We start from the raw sequence: 20,170 nt of genomic DNA on the forward strand, positions 1-20,170 counted from the left end.
AGGAATCATAAATGAGAACACTGGGCCCAATATTCAGAAAATGCTGAGCTCCTAAGTTAGCCTCCTAGATTTGTACCCTGTTTTCAGACAAACCTAGGAGCATAACCTTTTAGTTGAAAATGCATCTTAATTTAGGAACTTAAAAGTTATGCTCATAAATTTAGACTTGCCATTTCATTGCCTAGATTCAGGAGCCTAGTGCTGAAAAACAGTGCTAAGCTCCTAACTTCTTTTCTCTGCTCTAAATCCGCTCCTGTTAGCACCCACTTTTTATGCTCTTAAATTTAAGAGTTTAGTGAGATTTTGAGTAAAAAAATAAAATATATGCGCTCAGCTCTAGTAAATTTTCAAAGCGGCCAATTTATGAATCAAAGGTAGGAGGATAAATTCGATCAGTACCGGGCCCAGGATGTCTGGTGGGGTAGAAGGATATAAAAAAAAAAAAAAAAGAGAGAGAGAGAATGCCCAATGAGGGAAGGGAAGTGAGACACAGAGGATGTCTTGGGGAAAGGAATGGGAACAGACAGAAAAGAGGTCCTCATAGATGGAGGGAATGGAGAAAGAGTCGGTGCCTTTGGAAGGGCGAGACGAGAGAGATATAGTGCCTTGGGGAGAAAGGGAAGGCAAAAAAGGAGGTCTTTTGGGGAGGAGGAAAAGAAGAGAGAAGGTAAGAGAGAGAGAGAGAGAGACTGGTTGGGAACAGAAGGGATATGAATGCAAAGATAATGTGAGGGGTGGAAGAAAAAACAAGGAGAGATATAGACTACCTTGTAGCTGAGAGAGAAAACAGAGTGCCTTGCAGGGGAAAGGAAGAGACGTAGAGGAAAGGGGAGGTGGAAGGATGGGTTGGGTCAGTTTGGGTTGACATGTTCACAACTCATGGGTCCTTTTACCAAGCTGTGGGGAAAAGGGCCCTGTACTAGCAGTGGAGGCTGTTTTTCCCGCGTGCCAGAGCCCTTTTTATCGCAGTGGGTAAAAAGCCACCAGACAAATATGGCCATATGGTAAGAGAACTCTTACCAGGTGGCCATGCGGCGGGGAACCCTTACTGTCACCCATTGAGGTGGCAATAAGGGCTCCCACAGTAACCCAACGGTAACCAGGCAGTGAGCGTCGGGTTACCGCCACACAAGCCATTTCCGGGAGTTTTCTTTTCCCCCAGAAATGGCACATGCTTAGGGCGGAACAACTGCCGGTGGCCGTGTTGGACCAGCAGTAGACCCGATTTAGCGTTCGATAAACCCGTGTTGGGCTTACTGACGCTTTGTAAAAGAGCTCCACAACGTTTAAAGTGCACCATTAAAGGACCTGTCCCTTAAAATAAAGCATTTACTTACTGTCAGTTTTTACTCCTGATTCTCCTGTAGCCAAAAGCACTATCATAACTATTGCAACTATAGTCACCAAGATGAACATGACAATTAGGGAGATTTCTAAGCCACTGAATTTCCGTTTCCCCATCTAGAATGAGAGAAAAAAAAACCAACAACAACAATAATAATAATGTGTTACCTTGTAATCAAGTACACTTTCATGGCTTTTCAAATTGTTTTACCCAAACCCCTATTTAAATTAAACAAACATTAAAATGATTTAACAAAGAATATAAAATAAAGTCCCCTTAGCTAGCATAGAAAATTAAGAACATGCACTATGAAATTAGTACTTAATTCCATACAAAACCTGTGATGGTCCTTGAATCGCATCCATTTATTTTCTATTCATACTTATTTTGTTTTTAAATTGCCTGTAAAGGCAATTCAGTTGTTTAGGGAGGATAGTTTTGTAAATCCATTTCCATGAATAAAGCAGTACATTACCCTCGGAATTGCACTTTGGTAAAATCATCCTCCCTATATGTAGTTAAAAGCAGGCATGTAATGAGAGACAATTCAAGCATATTTTACCTGCAAAAGTACACCCTTGAGTAAAGAAGGCATTGGGTCAGGGTTTGAGTGTCATCTGAAACTGTGCTCACATTTTAAAATTCTCAAAATGTAGGCGTGTGTATGGATATTTATTCTGGGATAATTTTCACAGAGAAAGTGCATACGTGTGGGGCAAAGGAGCGTCTGAGGTCAACTGGAGTAAGAATCGCTCCTGTCCCCTCTGTGATTCATAATGTTATCGGGCTTAGCTTTTGGAGGGTCAGTGAGGAGCCCACTAAGGGGCTCTGTGACATTTTGAAAGGGGGTGGAGCCTCCACATGGGAAGGGCTTGCAGACAGACTTTTTTTTTTAAGAAACAAATTGATGGGTTGCATAGGATAATAGGGGTAGGTCAGACCCTGTCCACTGAATCATTAGGGATTTTTATCACTTCAGCCTCTTTAAGCCACGGCAGCCACACGATCATGGGTTACCAATGCACATTACCATGGGCAGGCGTGCGACGTTCCTATCCATCCGTAACAATACACATTCGAGTTGTTATGAGTTCCCTGAAGAACTCATTTGAACTTGTAGTAAATTTCTTTGTAAACAGACCACTAACCCATGGAAAATACTCGGGGGGGGGGGGGGGGTCCATATTTAATGGCCAAAATATGTAACCTTACACTTAAAGAATATTAAACTATGCTTCACGATGAGCACAGTCTGCACAATCTTTATAGTCTATGTCCTATTTGAGGGAATAAATGCCTTATTTAGGAATGAGCTTCATAGTTGAAATAAACTTTGAAAATTTTTTGAAAATAAGGGGCCTGATTATTAAAGTGTGGTACGCAGTTACCAAGAGGGGCATAATCGAAAGGGGCGCCCAAGTTTTCCTGAGGACGTCCTCGCAGGACGTCCCCGCGAAGGGGTGGGGAAACACATATTATTGAAACAAGATGGGCATCCATCATTCGTTTCGATAATACAGTCGAGGAAGGCCAAATCGCGAAAATTAGGTTGACCTTAGAGATGGTCATCCTTAGAGATGGTTGTCCCCGATTTTTGCCGATAATGGAAACCGAGGACACCCATCTCAGAAACGCCCAAATCCAAGCCATTTGGTCATGGGAGGAGCCAGCATTTGTAGTGCACTGGCCCCCCTGACATGCCAAGACACCAACTGGGCACATCTTGAGATTTGTGTCGAAAGATGGGCGCCCTTCTCTTTCGAAAATAAGCCTGCAAGTGAATTAACGCACAGTAACGGCTATGGTAACAGTTACCGTAGGGCTGCAATACCTACAGAACATTAATTTGCATGGTAACTGCTTGTAATTGAAGGGGAGCAGGAAATAAGTAGAGAATGGGTGGGCCATGGGTGTGAACAGCATGTGGCATAGTAAGTGACTGTGCGCTGTCAACCCCTGCAGATAGCACAGATGTACTCAATGTAGAGAATGCAGTAAGTGTATCCATACCATAGGTGGTGCTCTTACAGTGGCTAGTGCAGCAATCACAATATCCATAACCCAATAGTTCCCCAGCATCCTTACAACAACCTTTCCACTCCCCTAAGCAGTCTCGTAGCACCCACTGGCAGTCTCAAAGACTCCTCCCAGTGTGTTTAATAGCCCCCTGGAAGCCTTTCTTGGCTCTTTCGAGGGTGTCTAGAGGGAAGGCAGAAGTGATCCCCAGACACTGCTGTCCTTTCAGTGGCTCAGGATTAAAATGGTACCTCTAGGAATCAAGATGTCAAATAATGGTAGACCTGGATTAAAATGGCACTTCTGGTGCCTAATAATTATCTTGTGATACTTTGCTGCAGGAAAAGGAGCCAAAGAGTGCATGGCCCTATTTGACTGCTTTACCCTCGTGGTAGTACCGCAAGACTACTGCTAGAAGTCAGAAACCCCATTTTAATCCTGAGCCTCTAGGGATTTCTTCTCCCCGCCCCCTACTCATTACCAGGGACCCTCTTGCAAGAGCTGAGAGAAGCTGTGAAGTGTATGAGGGTTTGTTGAGGTTACTGGGGGCTACTGAGAGGAGATGGAGGTTATTGAGGTTACCAGGGAGATGTTGAGGTTGTGGGGTTCTTGAGATTCTCAGAGGACACCGTCAGATAGATGTTTAGGCTGACAAGGGGGTCTGGGTTTTCTTTTGATCTGGAGGAGCTTCAGTAAATGCATTACTGATAAAATGGATGCATTTACTTTATCAGAACGCACTTACAGTGGTGGAAATAAGTATTTGATCCCTTGCTGATTTTGTAAGTTTGCCCACTGACAAAGACATGAGCAGCCCATAATTGAAGGGTAGGTTATTGGTAACAGTGAGAGATAGCACATCACAAATTAAATCCGGAAAATCACATTGTGGAAAGTATATGAATTTATTTGCATTCTGCAGAGGGAAATAAGTATTTAATCCCTCTGGCAAACAAGACCTAATACTTGGTGGCAAAACCCTTGTTGGCAAGCACAGCGGTCAGACGTCTTCTGTAGTTGATGATGAGGTTTGCACACATGTCAGGAGGAATTTTGGTCCACTCCTCTTTGCAGATCATCTCTAAATCATTAAGAGTTCTGGGCTGTCGCTTGGCAACTCGCAGCTTCAGCTCCCTCCATAAGTTTTCAATGGGATTAAGGTCTGGTGACTGGCTAGGCCACTCCATGACCCTAATGTGCTTCTTCCTGAGCCACTCCTTTGTTGCCTTGGCTGTATGTTTTGGGTCATTGTCGTGCTGGAAGACCCAGCCACGACCCAGTTTTAAGGCCCTGGCGGAGGGAAGGAGGTTGTCACTCAGAATTGTACGGTACATGGCCCCATCCATTCTCCCATTGATGCGGTGAAGTAGTCCTGTGCCCTTAGCAGAGAAACACCCCCAAAACATAACATTTCCACCTCCATGCTTGACAGTGAGGACGGTGTTCTTTGGGTCATAGGCAGCATTTCTCTTCCTCCAAACACGGCGAGTTGAGTTCATGCCAAAGAGCTCAATTTTTGTCTCATCTGACCACAGCACCTTCTCCCAATCACTCTCGGCATCATCCAGGTGTTCACTGGCAAACTTCAGACGGGCCGTCACATGTGCCTTCCGGAGCAGGGGGACCTTGCGGGCACTGCAGGATTGCAATCCGTTATGTCGTAATGTGTTACCAATGGTTTTCGTGGTGACAGTGGTCCCAGCTGCCTTGAGATCATTGACAAGTTCCCCCCTTGTAGTTGTAGGCTGATTTCTAACCTTCCTCATGATCAAGGATACCCCACGAGGTGAGATTTTGTGTGGAGCCCCAGATCTTTGTCGATTGACAGTCATTTTGTACTTCTTCCATTTTCTTACTATGGCACCAACAGTTGTCTCCTTCTCGCCCAGCGTCTTACTGATGGTTTTGTAGCCCATTCCAGCCTTGTGCAGGTGTATGATCTTGTCCCTGACATCCTTAGACAGCTCCTTGCTCTTGGCCATTTTGTAGAGGTTAGAGTCTGACTGATTCACTGAGTCTGTGGACAGGTGTCTTTCATACAGGTGACCATTGCCGACAGCTGTCTGTCATGCAGGTAACGAGTTGATTTGGAGCATCTACCTGGTCTGTAGGGGCCAGATCTCTTACTGGTTGGTGGGGGATCAAATACTTATTTCCCTCTGCAGAATGCAAATAAATTCATATACTTTCCACAATGTGATTTTCCGGATTTAATTTGTGATGTGCTATCTCTCACTGTTACCAATAACCTACCCTTCAATTATGGGCTGCTCATGTCTTTGTCAGTGGGCAAACTTACAAAATCAGCAAGGGATCAAATACTTATTTCCACCACTGTATGTTGTAAAAGTAATTAGTGTGCAGTAACTACAGGAGCAGATGCTGGCTACACCCATCGGGTGTGCAGTTGCCTTGCATTAATTTTTGCAGCTCGTGCATAGAAAAAGCAAAACTTTACAGCCATTTAATTAACAGGCTCCTAAGTATCGTCCTTTCAATTATTATTGAAATGAATATAACATTGACAACTCTAGTAAATAGTTAAAAAATTAAAGAGCAATTTTAAATAAGATAGATCTGTGTTTCTTGCACATAAATGCAGAATAGGCACCACTTATGTGTCCAAAGCACTGTTCTGTTAAGCTCATGTGTAGGTAGCATAGCACACAACAAAAAAAAAGGGGGTGTGCATGTGGGTGAAGCATGCACATATTTTATAGAATGCCGTCAGATGCACATGTTAACTTGGCGTTGACTTGGCATAAGCAGGCATGCCTTCTTTTTTGCACAATATGTGGGTTTATTCTAGAATTCTGTAATGGCATGATCCGGATGCCATTATAGAATTGGCATTCTCTATGCTACATCAGGGTGCCAAAAAGGATGCACAGATTTATAGAACTGTCACACCAAACATTAAATTCTATTCCATAGGGGGGAAAATAAATACATAAATTTTGATAAATCCTAAAACATTTTGCTAAAGAAAGCCTGGAATTTAATTTTAGCTATACAGCAAGAGTTAGTAGAGACTTTCACAACAGGAGTTCGGAAATAAAAACATAATGCTAGCTCAAAATGGATATTGCTGGAAAGAACTTTTATGGACCTCTCCAGCAACAGCTAACTTGCTTTCTTGCTTCTCTCACACACCTCAAACAATGGCTGATTATAATGTTTTGTTGCTGTTACATGCTGCTGAATCATTGTTGACTCGTGGTGACCATATGGATAATTGTCCTGAGCCGTGTCCGGTCTTCTGTCAGGCGACTAATTGTTGATAGAGGGGTGTCCATAGCTATTTTTATCAACCCGTTACATTGTCAGTCTTCGTCTTGTGTTTTTACCTTCAATCTTGCCAGCTTGATGGATTTCCCTACTGTTGCTTTTTACAGATTAACAAATACGATTAACCTACTGGATGACCCACTGTAGTGCATGTTGACGTTGATCATGAAAATCATCAGCGTCCCTGCTTGAGTTCAGAACACAGCAGATCCTTGCGCCAATATGGAATTGTACCATCAAAGACCAATGCACACTCTCTTCTTTCTCAACCACATACTGTGACCCAAACCCTGCTGCTACTACCAGAGCATACCATAGAGCACTGCAAATCTCCTCACCAGTGCCACAACGCCTGCAACCCAAGTCACACTGCACCCAGAGCCTACCACTGACCATTATGCATTCATAGCTTGCCTCTACTGCCCAGGGGCGTTGCCAGATGGGCATGGAATTCAGACCCTCCTGGCCCCCCTCCGCTCTGTTCTCTGCATTCTGCCTATCCCCTACCCTCAAACACAAAATATTAAATACCTGAGTTGCTGAGGATCCCCAAACTGCACCAGCTGAAGATTTCCTCCTCCTCGTGCAGCCAGTGCTCTTCCAAACAGCAGCTGGCAGCACTTGACTTGAGCTGATGACTCTGCCAGTAGTCCCTACATGCTCAGTGCTTCCGCCTGGTGAAAACTGAGCATGTGCAGACAGAGGGGCTGGTGTGTGGTGCCTGCTGCTGTTTGGAAGAGCATTGGCTGCCTGAGGAGAAAATCTTTAGCTGGTGGGGTTTGGGGATTCCCACCAGCCACAGCAAGAGTGCCACAATTTTGGGTAGGCCTGAGTCCAAATTGGGTGGGCCACAGCCCACCTGTAGCTACTCTACTGATACTGCCTCAGCCCTAGAGGCCTGGATTCAAACGATAAGTTTATATCTGAGATACTGACATACAAAAGACAACAGAAGTTACAAAAATCTGGAGACCCTTCTTAGAATAAAGGGTTGGGAGAAAAGCCTGCAGTATTCTAGGTCACCAGGTAAAATTCCTTCTGTTTTTTCCTCTTTTTTTTTTTCAATTCTATTTCTTCTTAGTACTTACTTTTTCTCCAAGTTGTAGGTATTGAGGAAATGGTTTAATTTAAAGACATGTAGTAAATGCTGTTTTCTAACATTTGTTTATATCAATATCATTTTTTCTCATTTCATCAATAATGTTAATTTTTAAGGGACCCTATTACTAAAGGGTTGGCATGCGCAGGGCTTTTTTTGAGGGGGTACTTGGGGGCACTGAGTACCGGCACCTTTTCTATTGTCTACTAAAATTGACCCATGGTCCCCAAGTTGTAGTGAAAGAGCTCAGGCCCTACAAACAAATTCTGCCTTGTCATAGATTCTGTGACCGGTTGCAAGGGGCTTGGCTATAGTGGGGTGGGTCCCTCAGTGAGCACCCTACCCCTGAAGGGTGGCCTGGCATTTGAGTACCAGCACTTTTTTCGCTAGAAAAAAAATGCACTGGGCACGCACCAATCCGGAACTACTGCCGGGCTAAAGCAGGAACCAAGCGGTAGTTCCCACCCCCAGCGCATGCCATTTCCCAAGATAAAAAAATCTATTTTGTATTTTTGTGGTGCCGGGCTTACCCGGCGGTAATCAGGCAGTGCCACAGGCTGCTCAGTTACTGCCGGGTTACTGCAGCTCGTAACCTTGGGGTCATCTTCGACTCCTCCCTCTCCTTCTCTGCACATATTCAACAGACTGCTAAAGCCTGTCGTTTCTTTCTCTATAATATCAGCAAAATTTGCCCTTTCCTTTCTGATATAGGTAAAAAGTGGGATGTTTGACCACAGAAATACAAATCCTGGAGACAATATCATAAAAACTTCTTTATTGAAGAAAAGACTTCCTGTCAGTTTCCGCATACAGTTCAAACTCCTCTTATTGACCTATGAGTGCATTCACTCTGCAGCTCCTCAATACCTCTCCACTCTCATCTCTCCCAACATTCCTCCCCGGGAGCTCCGTTCACTGGGTAAATCTCTCATATCTGCACCCTTCTCCTCCACTGCTAACTCCAGACTCTGTTCCTTTTATCTTGCTGCACCATACGCCTGGAATAGACTTCCTGAGCTGGTACTCAAGCTCTATCTCTGGCCATCTTCAAATCTAAGCTAAAAGCCCACCTTTTTGATGCTGCTTTTAACTCCTAACCCTTATTCACTTGTTCAGAACCCTTATTTTATCATCCTCACTTTAATATTCCCTTATCTCTTGTTTGTCCTGTTTGTCTGTCCTAATTAGATTGTAAGCTCTGTCGAGCAGGGACTGTCTCTTCATGTTCAAATGTACAGCGCTGCGTACGTCTAGTAGCGCTATAGAAATGATAAGTAGTAGTAGTAGGGTTAGTGTGGGAGCCCTTAAAGTCACCGTAGGGGTTCCCCCTGGAAATGGCTGTGTTGCAAGTGGTTCACTTGACGCATGGCCATTTCTTTTTTTTTCTTAACCCAGTCTTTTATCCGCTGTGGTAAATGGGGGCCTCAGCACATAACAAAAACATGCATTTGCACCACCGCAGGCCTGCTTTTACTGCAGTCTGGTAAAAGGGGCCTCTGAAGTGTCTGTGTGACTTTATAAAGGGCCCCTTTTACTAAGAAGCGGTAAGCCCAATGTGGGATAACTGCTCGCTAAACAGGAAGTACCGCCGGGCTACCGCAGCAGACCGGCAGTACTTCCCACCCGTCGCGCACTGTCATATCTGGCGGTACAAGGATATCTTTATTTTTGTAGCACCGGAGTGTACCTGGCAGTAATCGGGTATTTCGCTCTGCCCGGTTACTGCCGAGTTAGCATGGGACCCTTACCGCCACCTCAATGGCTTTACTTGCTGCACGGCCATTTCTTGCAGGAAAGAGAGACTTCCCTCAGCTCACGTGAAAAACACACGCTGACTCCAGCGCAGGCCCCCTTTTACTGCAGTTTGGTAAAAGGGGCCCTCAGGGCCCTGTTTACTAAACTGCATTATAGGCGCGTTAGCGCTTTTCACACGCATTAACCATGTATACGCCTACAATATCCCTATAGGTGCTTACATGGTTAGCGTGCATGTTAATTGTAGGCACATTAAAAACGCTAACATGCCGTGGAGGGGCATAATCGAACGGGGGCGGCCATCTATAAGGGCAGCCATCTCTAATGACGGCCCCGTTAAGCGGTCTACCTGACTGTATTATCGAAACAAGATGGCTGGCCATCTTTCATTTTGATAATACGGTCGAGGCTGGCCAAATCTCAACATTTGGCCCGCCCTTAGAGATCGCCGGCGTTAGAGATGGCCGCCATTGGTTTTTGCTGATAATGGAAACTAATGGCGGCCATCTCAAAACCGGCCAAATCCAAGGCATTTGGTCATGGGAGGAGCCAGCATTTGTAGTGCACTGGTCCCCCTCACATGCCAGGACACCAACCGGGCACCCTAGGGGGCACTGCAGTGGACTTCATAAATTGTTCCCAGGTACATAGCTCCCTTACTTTGTGTGCTGAGCCCCCCAAAATCCACTCCCCACAACTGTACACCACTACCATAGCCCTTACGGGTGAAGGGGGTCACCTAGATGTGGGTAAAGTGGGTTTGTGGTGGGTTTTGGAGGGCTCCCATTTACCACCACAAGTGTAACAGGTGGGGGGGGGGCCTGGGTCCGCTTGCCTGAAGTGCACTGCAGTACCCACTAAAAACTGCTCCAGGGACCTACATAGTACTGTGATGGAGCTGGGTATGACATTTGAGGCTGGCATAGAGGCTGGCAGAAAAATGTTTTTTATTTTTATTTTTTTGGGTGGGAGGGGGTTGGTGACCACTGGGGGAGTAAGGGGAGGTGATCCCCCATTCCCTCCAGTGGTCATCTGGTCAGTTGGGGCAACTTTTCAAGGCTTGGTCATGAGCAAAAAAGGACCAAGCAAAGTCGGCCAAATGCTCGTCAGATCTGGCCTTCTTTTTTCCATTATCGGCCGAGGCTGGCCATCTCTTAACCACGCCCCTGTCCCGCCTTCAGTACACTGCGGACACGCCCCCTTGAACTTTGGCCGGCCCTGCGACGGAAAGCAGTTGAAGCCGGCCAAAATCGGCTTTCGATTATACCGATTTGGGCCATCTCCCGATTTGTGTCGGAAGATGGCCGCCCTTCTCCTTCGAAAATAAGCAGGATAGTGAACAGGGCCCTAAGGGGGTCTTTTACTAAAGCTTAGCTCGAGTTATCTGCAGCAGGGCCCATTTTATTCCTGTGGGCCCTGCTGCAGATAACTGGAGTTAAGCTTTAGTAAAAGACCCTCTAAGTCCATTAAGATCTGAAATTCTGTTTCTGCCGGACATTATATATCTTTTTGCATTACTGTCCAAAATATTTTAAAACATTTATTTTTAGCAGCTGCATAAATGTTCCTGCATGGAAATCTGATCTTTTTTAGCTTGTGATTTGCAAGGATAAATACACCAGCTGTTCATCTCTGAGATGCTCCCCAGAGAGGCAGATTGCTTTCTAAAGTTAGGATCCATGCCATCACTGACAAACACTTACTGTTGAAGTGTTTGGGCTGCATAGCCAACTGCTCAGTCTTGTGTGAAGAACAGCGTGCCACCATTAATGTTTAACGTACAAAAGCAACAAAACCCATTAAAACTAATCTTCGGCTTTTAGATCAATACAATAGGAATTGATAAATGTACATTTTATCATGCTGAAAGCATTTTACATTGCAAAGTAAATATAAATTTCTGGAAAATATTCTATCCTTTCAACAAAAGCGTGTATGCACAGCAACTGTGAGTGTACAGTACATCCTAATTAATAGTAAATTATCGTTATCGTTGCAATGTGAGTTACTTTATAATGCATGTGCAAGTACTTAGGTAATGTGATGTTGCCATAACAAGTATATTTCTGGTATGTTAAAATATGTTGAATTAGGTCAGTCTGTGCTGTAGAAATTCTGGGCTTGATTTCATTTCTGTGATTTTAGATTTTTCCACATTGATTTCCATGGAGTTGTGACAAATCAGTATTTAGGACTGTATGAGAGTGAGGCACTGTGGTGATAAGGCATTTTTGGCTTCTCATCCTTATTGTGTACTGATATCGTGAGCCAAAATTGCACTGTATGACTTTCCTACCACTGGGAAATATTGTCACATAAACTCTTGCATGCTTTACAGCTCATTATTATTTAGCATGTATTATGGTAAAGAAAAAAAAATATTGTGTTGAGCTATATTATTGGCAAATAACATGTTATTGCCAATTAGTGCTTGTTGATTGACGTGTGCTAGTAATTTAAGGCAGCTTAGTGTAAAAGACCAGGGAATTATCCTTAAGAAGAGCAATTTTCAAAGGAATTTCTGCAGGAAGCCTAATGCTTTCCTTGCAGAAATGGTGTTGTATACAAATTGCTCCTCCAATATCGGTTAGCCTAATAAGAAAGTTGTTAGCCTGCACATATGAAGAGGCATTGCTGAGCAGCAGATTGGGGAGGGGTTTTGCAGTTTGTATAGTTTGGAACATTCAAATGCAAATTAACTCAAAAATTGTGGCACGCACAGGCACCATGTTATGGGGAAGATTCTATATATGGTGCCTAAAAAAATATCGCCGTTGAAATCAGTGCCGACTAAGCATATTGTGATTATAGAATAAGCTTAGTTGATATTTCAGATTCTCCAGCTGTTTATAAACTCGTTCTTCTGTAAACGGCGCAGTATCCACTCCATTCCCAAATATTCCTTCAGCAGCCAACCGCGGTCCTTCGCCGGGATTTTCCTCGGTGAACACCGAAGAGAAGTAATTGTTTAGCACATTCGCTTTATCCTCCTCACTTTCCACATAACCATTCTCATTATCTTTCAGTCTCGCAATTCCTTTCCTATCTTTTCTCCTTTCTGTATTCTATAACTATGTGCATAAATTCTGGAACGCCCACAAAACACCCATTTTTGCCTGCCCCCGTTAGAAGTTCAGAGCACTTCATTACAGAATACACTTAGCAAGTTTATTTTATTTATTTATTTATTGCATTTGTATCCCACATTTCCCCACCTATTTGCAGGCTCAGTGTGGCTTACAAAGACCTGTAATGGTATCACCATTTCAGGGTACAAAGATACAATTGGTGTTACAGAAATATCAAGAGTAACAAGGTTAACAAGGCTAACAAGTCAGTCTAATCAGCAGTTATAGAAAAAAAGATTGTCATAGTAGAGAGGAGTGATGCTGTGTTGTAGTTAGTTATGGATTCTTGTGGTAGGCTTTGGTGAAGAGAGAGGTTTTCAACGATTTGCGAAAATTGGTTAGTTCATGAATTGATCTCAAGTGATTTGGAAGTGCATTCCATAGCTGCGTGCTCATGTAGGAAAAGCTGGACATATGTGTTAGTTTGTATTTTATTCCTTTGCAGCTGGGGAAGTGTAGATTAAGAAATGTGCGGGCAGATCTATTGGCATTTCTGGGTGGGAGGTCAATGAGATCAAGCATGTAGGATGGGGGGGGGGGGGGGGGGGGGGCGGCGTCTCCGTAAATGATTTTATGAACAATCGTGCAAATTTTGAACATAGTCTGTTCTTTAAGTGGGAGCCAGTGTAATTTCTCTCTTAGGGGTTTTGCGCTTTCATATTTTGACCTTCCAAATATAAGTCTTGCAGCAGTATTTTGGGCAGTTTGAAGTTTCTTGATAATCTGTTCTTTACAGCCAGCGTAAAGTGCATTAAAGCAGTCTAAGTGACTTAGTACCATTGACTGAACCAGGTTTCGAAAAATGGCCCTTGGGAAGAAAGGCCTTACTCTTTTGAGTTTCCACATGGAGTAGAACATTTTCTTAGTTGTATTCTTCACGTGGTTTTCAAGTGTGAGATTTCGATCTATGGTGACTCCAAGGATTTTCAGAGTATTCTGTGCCTAAATTCTAATCAGTGCCAATTAGTGCTCATTATTGCTTGTTAAGTGTTCTTATCAGCACTCATTAGCTTGTTCAGTTACATGCTTTGTTATAGAATATGCTTGAATTTCAGCACAGATCCCTAGGCGTACTATACAGAATCCACAGGAATATGTGTAATAATGAAGAGGAAAGTGTCATGCCCCAGATCCAGACTTAGAGAACCCTCCTAGGAGGAGAACAGGCTCTCCTAATAGACTGTAATCCAAAGAAAGGAGGACATTCTGACACAGACCAGAAATGGAGGGGGAAGTAGACCTATGCTACCTAAGAGCAGCCCTAATAGGAAGTTAGCTGAGGGGAAAGGCAGGCTTTCCATGACTCTACAGGCAGTATAATGGGCACCAGAAAGACAGCAGAGGAAATGGGAGATGCTGAGAACTGAACCAGAGAGCCTAAGACTGAGCATATGGATTATACAGACCTGGAGGCAGAGACTACTCCCCAAGGAATGAAGATATAAAGCAGTGGTTCCCGTACCTGCTGCTGGAGGCACCTTAGCCAGTCAGGTTTCCAGGCTATCCACAATGAATATTCTTACACAAATCAAAACTGGTAATAATGTGTACACATAAATTACTCCAACCACCTAAAATAATCTTAACTATTAAATACTAAACCTGTATTAAACTTTTCAATTTAAAACACAATTAGGAAAAGGGGACTTGATATACTGCCTTTCTGTGGTTTTTGCAACTACATTCAAAGTGGTTTACATATTATGTACAGGTACTTATTTGTACCTGGGGCAATGGAGGGTTAAGTGACTTGCCCAGGGACCCAAGGAGCAGTGGTGGGAATTAAACCCAGTTCCCCAGGATCAAAGTCCACTGCACTAACCACTAATCTACTCTTCCACTAGCAACATTCCATGTAGATTCTCAAATAGGGAAAGGGAAATACTTGATATACTGCCTTTCTGTGGTTTTTCCAACTACATTCAAAGTGGTTTACATAGTATATACAGGTACCTGGGGCAATGGAGGGTTAAGTGATTTGCCTGGAGTCCCAAGGAGCAACAGTGGGAATTGAACCCAGTTCCCTATGATCAAAGTCTGCTGCACTAACCACTAGGCTACTCCTCCACTAGCTACACAACCTAGCTTGCCCAGTCCTTGCTTGAGTAAATTATTGATCATTCTATTAAATACAATAAGTCAATTATCTTCTTTAACCAAATATCAAAAATGTTGAATTCAAAGTCAAAGGACCATCTCAAATGATGGCATTCAGTTGTTGTTAATATCTTTATAAATCCTATACTCAAATGAGATTGCTCCTATCAGCATCCTCTATCATGGAAGCGCGTATTATTCAGCAAAATTCATCAACGTTCCAGTCCAAGCCAATTGATGATCAAGGGTTGGCAAACCTCCTTATGCTCTTATTATTCACAATTAATGTCTGTGCTCTACACAATATCATGTGTCGCCTGATCGGCATGTTCAGGAGCCAGGACTGAAAATAAAATCATCACAGACCCTAATAAGAGCACCATTAAAATACAAGATCTTTTCCATTACTACATGCCATATGAATAATGAAATCATACCTCATACACTGGATTCAAAATACTCAGATGACCTCGAGAAAGAGCGAAAACGGTGGGTTAACTTCACTGAATACTGGGACTGCCTCCAGATATGAGGTATTTATGACAGAAACCCTTAACCACTCTATTCACATCTGTGATCAATCTATGTCTTTGTTTAACTCTACAGGTTCAACTGATCCCCCATCTATAAACAATCCTTTGCTATTTATGCATCAAATTTAGGGCAACATCTTCGCCTCTCCAGAGTTCTACCTGTAATAAAACTACAAACTGCAAATCTGTGGATTGATGGTGTGCTTGATTCCAATGATTTTAGCTCTTTGGAGAAATTTATGTATATACAATAAATATTCAAGAGAAAGATTTGCATGGAGTAGAGGCAGTTCATGCAAATGTCTCTCATGAATATTCATTGTGGATATCCTAAAAACCTGATTGGCTGGGGTGCCTCCAGGACCAGGTTTGGGAATCACTGATATAAAGGGAACTAGAGGTAGTAGAACTGGAAGCCTGAAAGAGTAACGAGAACTCCCTGTTATTTCCACTATTACTATGACACCTATGGGGTAGAGGACAGTGTTGAATTGTTAGTGGAAAACTATCCTATGGGGAGAGGCTGTCAGAGGTTTATGAGCAAACAAGCTTACCAAAAAGGAGGAGAAAGAACAGAGAGACAAACATTGCTTGGAGGAGAAGGAAGTAGATTTGGACCCTTTTTGAAAAAATGATCGTGGATACTGTTACAAAGGGTTAATAAGTGTAATTATTGATTCTGCTGGAAGCAGAGAAGCAAAGGACTGCTACACTGGACCTCATTTGCATATTTATCAAGGCGTTGCTCCATGCTACATATTTATGTATTATCCTATGAGACAAGGGAGTTTTGTAGTCCTCAAACCAATGATGGAGTACCATTGTAGATAATATACTGCTTGGTAGTGACTGTGCTGTTACAAAGTTTTGAACCCTATTTTTCAGTTCACCCCGAGACTTAAAGTAGGCTGAAGTAAGGACCTTTGCAAGTTAAGAGCTAGAATTCTGTGGCTTACTGTACTCTGCTGATGGGTTGAGTCTTCTTTTGATGATGGGTTATTTTTTTTTCACCATACCTATTATGCATGCTTGGTCTAAATAGGGTCCATTTTTGTTTTTAGGCACCACTATCAAATACACAGAATCCTCTTGCACCCCCCCAGTCATCCCACCTGAGGTCCCAGCCCCCCCCCCCCTTATCAGAAGTCTGATGCTTTTCTAACACCTTATCGGAAATCTGATTTCTCCAACCTTCCAATCAAAAATATGATGACCCCACTAGCCCCTGATCATATACTCTGAATCCTCCCACCAAGCCCTTCCCATATGAAGGTTCCTCCCACCTGTACCCAAACCAGTCCTAGACCCTGCCCAGATCCCCATCCACCTACAGAGGCAAGGCTTGGTGGTCCAGTGGGAGTAGTCTTGTGGTACTACTGTTAGGGGTCAGCAATGCTATTTTGATGTCTGGCACCAGACTAAACAGGAGCAGAGGGGAACTACTTCCACTCCTTGCCACTGGACCAGCACAATCTTTCCTTCTTTTATAGATGACACAGTAAACTGGTGCACTAATTATATACTTTATCTACAGAACTAGGTTGCACAACGTAATCCAAAGTGTAATTAGAAATAGGCAAAAAGTTCCTAATCTTTGATCTCAGGAATTTTCATGGGAAATATTTTTTGTTCATTGATGGGTCATTTCATTTTCTGACCTTTTCCTTGATTTGGGGGCATTTTTCTCATTACATGCATTCATTTTATCAAAAATATTTTAATTTGTGTTAATCTCTTTAATGCATAGTTTTTTTAGGTTAATGCAAGGTACATCAATTTAGCATGCCCTAAATTATTTAAGGATTGGTAGCAAACCAAATGTGCACTAATGAATGCACATCTCTTTTAGCTGTCGTGGCTCTCCATAGTACAGAGTACAGCTTATGGGCTTTAATATGCCGTCTAAATTCCCCTGTCTGCTTGTCTGTTTCACAGTTAAAGTACCAGAAGGACATTTCACCTGATCAGCAGCATTCAGAGGCCACAAAGTTTTCTGGCACAACTTTAGTCCAGGGTATATTTCTAATGACAATGAGGTTACTGCATCTATCTCGCCTCTCTCTTCCCCAGGTGTATTAATCAATTAAGAGGGTATGTCCCTATGACTTCCACTCAGGATATTTCATATCAAACATACTGTCTCCTCTTGGCTTTCCAAAACACTGACAGCATTCTTTCCATCAAGTTCCTACCTTTCTTCAACATCTCACAATTAAGCCCAGTGCATTTCACTTCTCTGTTTCTCCTACACATTCTGCTTCTCACTACAAATAGCCTGGGTTTTGGTTTGATTCCAGCAGATCTCGGAATAGGCTCCAGGTGTCTAACTGCCTTTACCTGTGTTCTGAATCCTAACTGCTTCCTCACTGCATCTCCTAGAGTGTTTTTCTACAGTATGAGCTATCTTCCTGTTCCTGCAGGACTCGCAAGAACTGCATCCCCCAGAATGACCATGAGCTCAATTCTGCTCTATGGAGCGCCATCTAGTAATCAACTGCTGTATAACCACTGCTGTAAAGGCTGCCTGACATACGGTATAACAATATAGGCTTTTGTCCATATAGAATAAAATGTTCTGGGGAAATAGGGGGGCATTTCAGAATCCTGTACAGCATGCTTGGAAATATATACAATTTAATAAAAGTGTATATTATCGTGCATACATTATACTGCAAACCTAACATTCAAACACATTTTTCAAGTAACCTGCTTTGTGCAGGCTTAAAACTCTACCTGTATTTTGCTGTCAAACACCCTAGTCAAAATATTAATTTTCCAGTACATCCTGCGCCTAAATAAATAATTTATCCAGAGACAAAACTTTATTCTCTTAGACCAGGGGTAGGCAACTCCGGTCCTCGAGAGCCGCGGGCAGGGCAGGTTTTCAGGATATCCACAATGAATCTGCAGGAGATAGATTTGCAAGCACTGCCTCCATGGTATGCAAATCTATCTCCTGCAGATTCATTGTGGATATCCTGAAAACCTGACCTGCCTGTGGCTCTCGAGGACCGGAGTTGCCTACCCCTGTCTTAGACCAAGAATCATTTTCCTTCGCAATGGCCCAAATCTATAACAAACGCATGTATTTAAGGAACACTTTTCAAAGGCGCTTCCTTGAGTAGAACCCTGCTTTTATATCCAGACATAACCTTCTATACAATTCCCCAACCTCTATACTCATACACTATCATGCATCAAAAGTAGTTGGTATTATGCTACATTCTAAGCAATCTTATGAACACCAGATTAATGCTTTGGTAAGGAATCTTTTTTTTTTTTTTTCATCTAAGGAAATTGAGAGCTCTTAGGTCATCCTGAAGCCCTGCTGGATTTTGAACAGTAGCACAGGTAATTTTGCTTCCGTTATTGGATTATTATAATTCTTTATATTGCAGCATAAATGAACAACAAATGTGGTAATTCCAACTTCTTTAGAATACAGCTGCCAGATTAAACTTTGGATCAGACAGGTTTTGTGAAGTTAGCCCCCTGTTGAATAACTTACATTAGCTAAGAGAAGAACCTCAAATTCAATTTAAAATAGCCTGTCTTGTCCATAAATGTGTTTATGGTGTAAATTCAGTTATGGTAGGAAACTTGCTTATATTCCAAAGTCATAAAGGGCATTTAAGGAGTTCTAAAAATCTGTCTCTCAATGTTCCTTCTGTAAAAAAAAAAACATGCAATTGAAGTCTGTTTGGGAATAATCTTTTGCCTTCTACAAAAATATAGTTCGCTTAACAACGCCTTATAGTTCTTTTCTAAACGTCTTAAAAACTTATTTGTTTCTTTCTTAATGTTAGGTTTTATAAAAATGACTTGGATGAATATTTTTATTAAAGATTAGATTATTGATTTTAATATAATTCTATCCAGTTGGGATATTTTTGCTCTGTGATCCGCTTTGAATTGCAAGTTAAAAACGGAATAGCAGATTTCTAAGGTATTTTCCTTGGGGGAAATTATCAGAGGAAATATATGTGCACATTTTCCTATAGACTAGTATAACGTTTGTGTATATCTGCTACACAAGTTAGGCAGCCTTTTTCAAAATCACCTTCTAATAAACTACAATGCATCTAAAAACATTTCGCTTTGCTTGTAAGGTTATCTAAAAAATAATGCAGGCATTTAAAAGGTCCTGTACATACCCTTATGGTATCCCCTTTCTCCTCTGCAGCTTGTGATGTTCTTCAAAAGTACAGAGAGGCTGCCATCCAAACAGCCAGATTTTATATGGAACTTGCTTCTTATCTGCTAGTCATTCTATCAGTTAAAGATACAACCCCAGTGTATTGAAGAAAACGATCACCAAGGTTAAGCGTGAATAGTTAATTTCTAATCACCTTCTGGAGTATTACATAACAACAAAGAAATGAGCAGTACTAATCAGACGATAATAAACTGTAAAATCTAACACACCGCATCAACTATTTTATACACATAAGCCCTTGACATATTGATTTCTTCTTTTTATATTCCGTATACTTCTAAATACAAAATAATATTCATGATTTACTGTAATTTAAAAAAAATACAGTGGTTAACAAAGAGGTTTATTTACTAAGACATGCGTGGGATAAACATAAAGGAATCCTGTGCAGAAGGAAGGGATCCTCAGGAGCTTAGCCTAGAATGGGTGGCAGAGCTGGTGGTTGGGAGGCAGAGCTAGTGCTGGGCAGACTTATACGGTCTGTGCCGGGGCTGGTGGTTGGGCGGCGGGGATAGTGCTGGGCAGACTTATACGGTCTGTGCCAGAGCTGGTGGTGGGAGGCGGGGTTGGTGGTTGGGAGGCGGGGATAGGGCTGGCCAGATTTATACGGTCTGTGCCCTGAAGAGGACAGTACAAATAAAAAAGTAGCACATGAATTTATCTTCTTGGGCAGACTGGATGGACCGTCCAGGT

The 20,170-nt window shown here is 42.6% G+C and overlaps 1 protein-coding gene across 1 annotated transcript in view; it reads right to left on the reverse strand.

Annotated features, from left to right (window-relative positions):
• Positions 1-20,170, reverse strand: part of SI (sucrase-isomaltase) — a 230,712-nt gene that overhangs the window by 189,348 nt on the left and 21,194 nt on the right. Inside the window, exon 2 of the mRNA XM_030216421.1 lies at positions 1,338-1,461. Coding sequence (XP_030072281.1) covers positions 1,338-1,461 — 124 coding nt within the window. The remainder of the gene's footprint in view (positions 1-1,337; positions 1,462-20,170) is intronic.

The sequence above is a fragment of the Microcaecilia unicolor genome, chromosome 10 (assembly GCF_901765095.1).
Source record: "Microcaecilia unicolor chromosome 10, aMicUni1.1, whole genome shotgun sequence".
Taxonomy (NCBI): domain Eukaryota; kingdom Metazoa; phylum Chordata; class Amphibia; order Gymnophiona; family Siphonopidae; genus Microcaecilia; species Microcaecilia unicolor.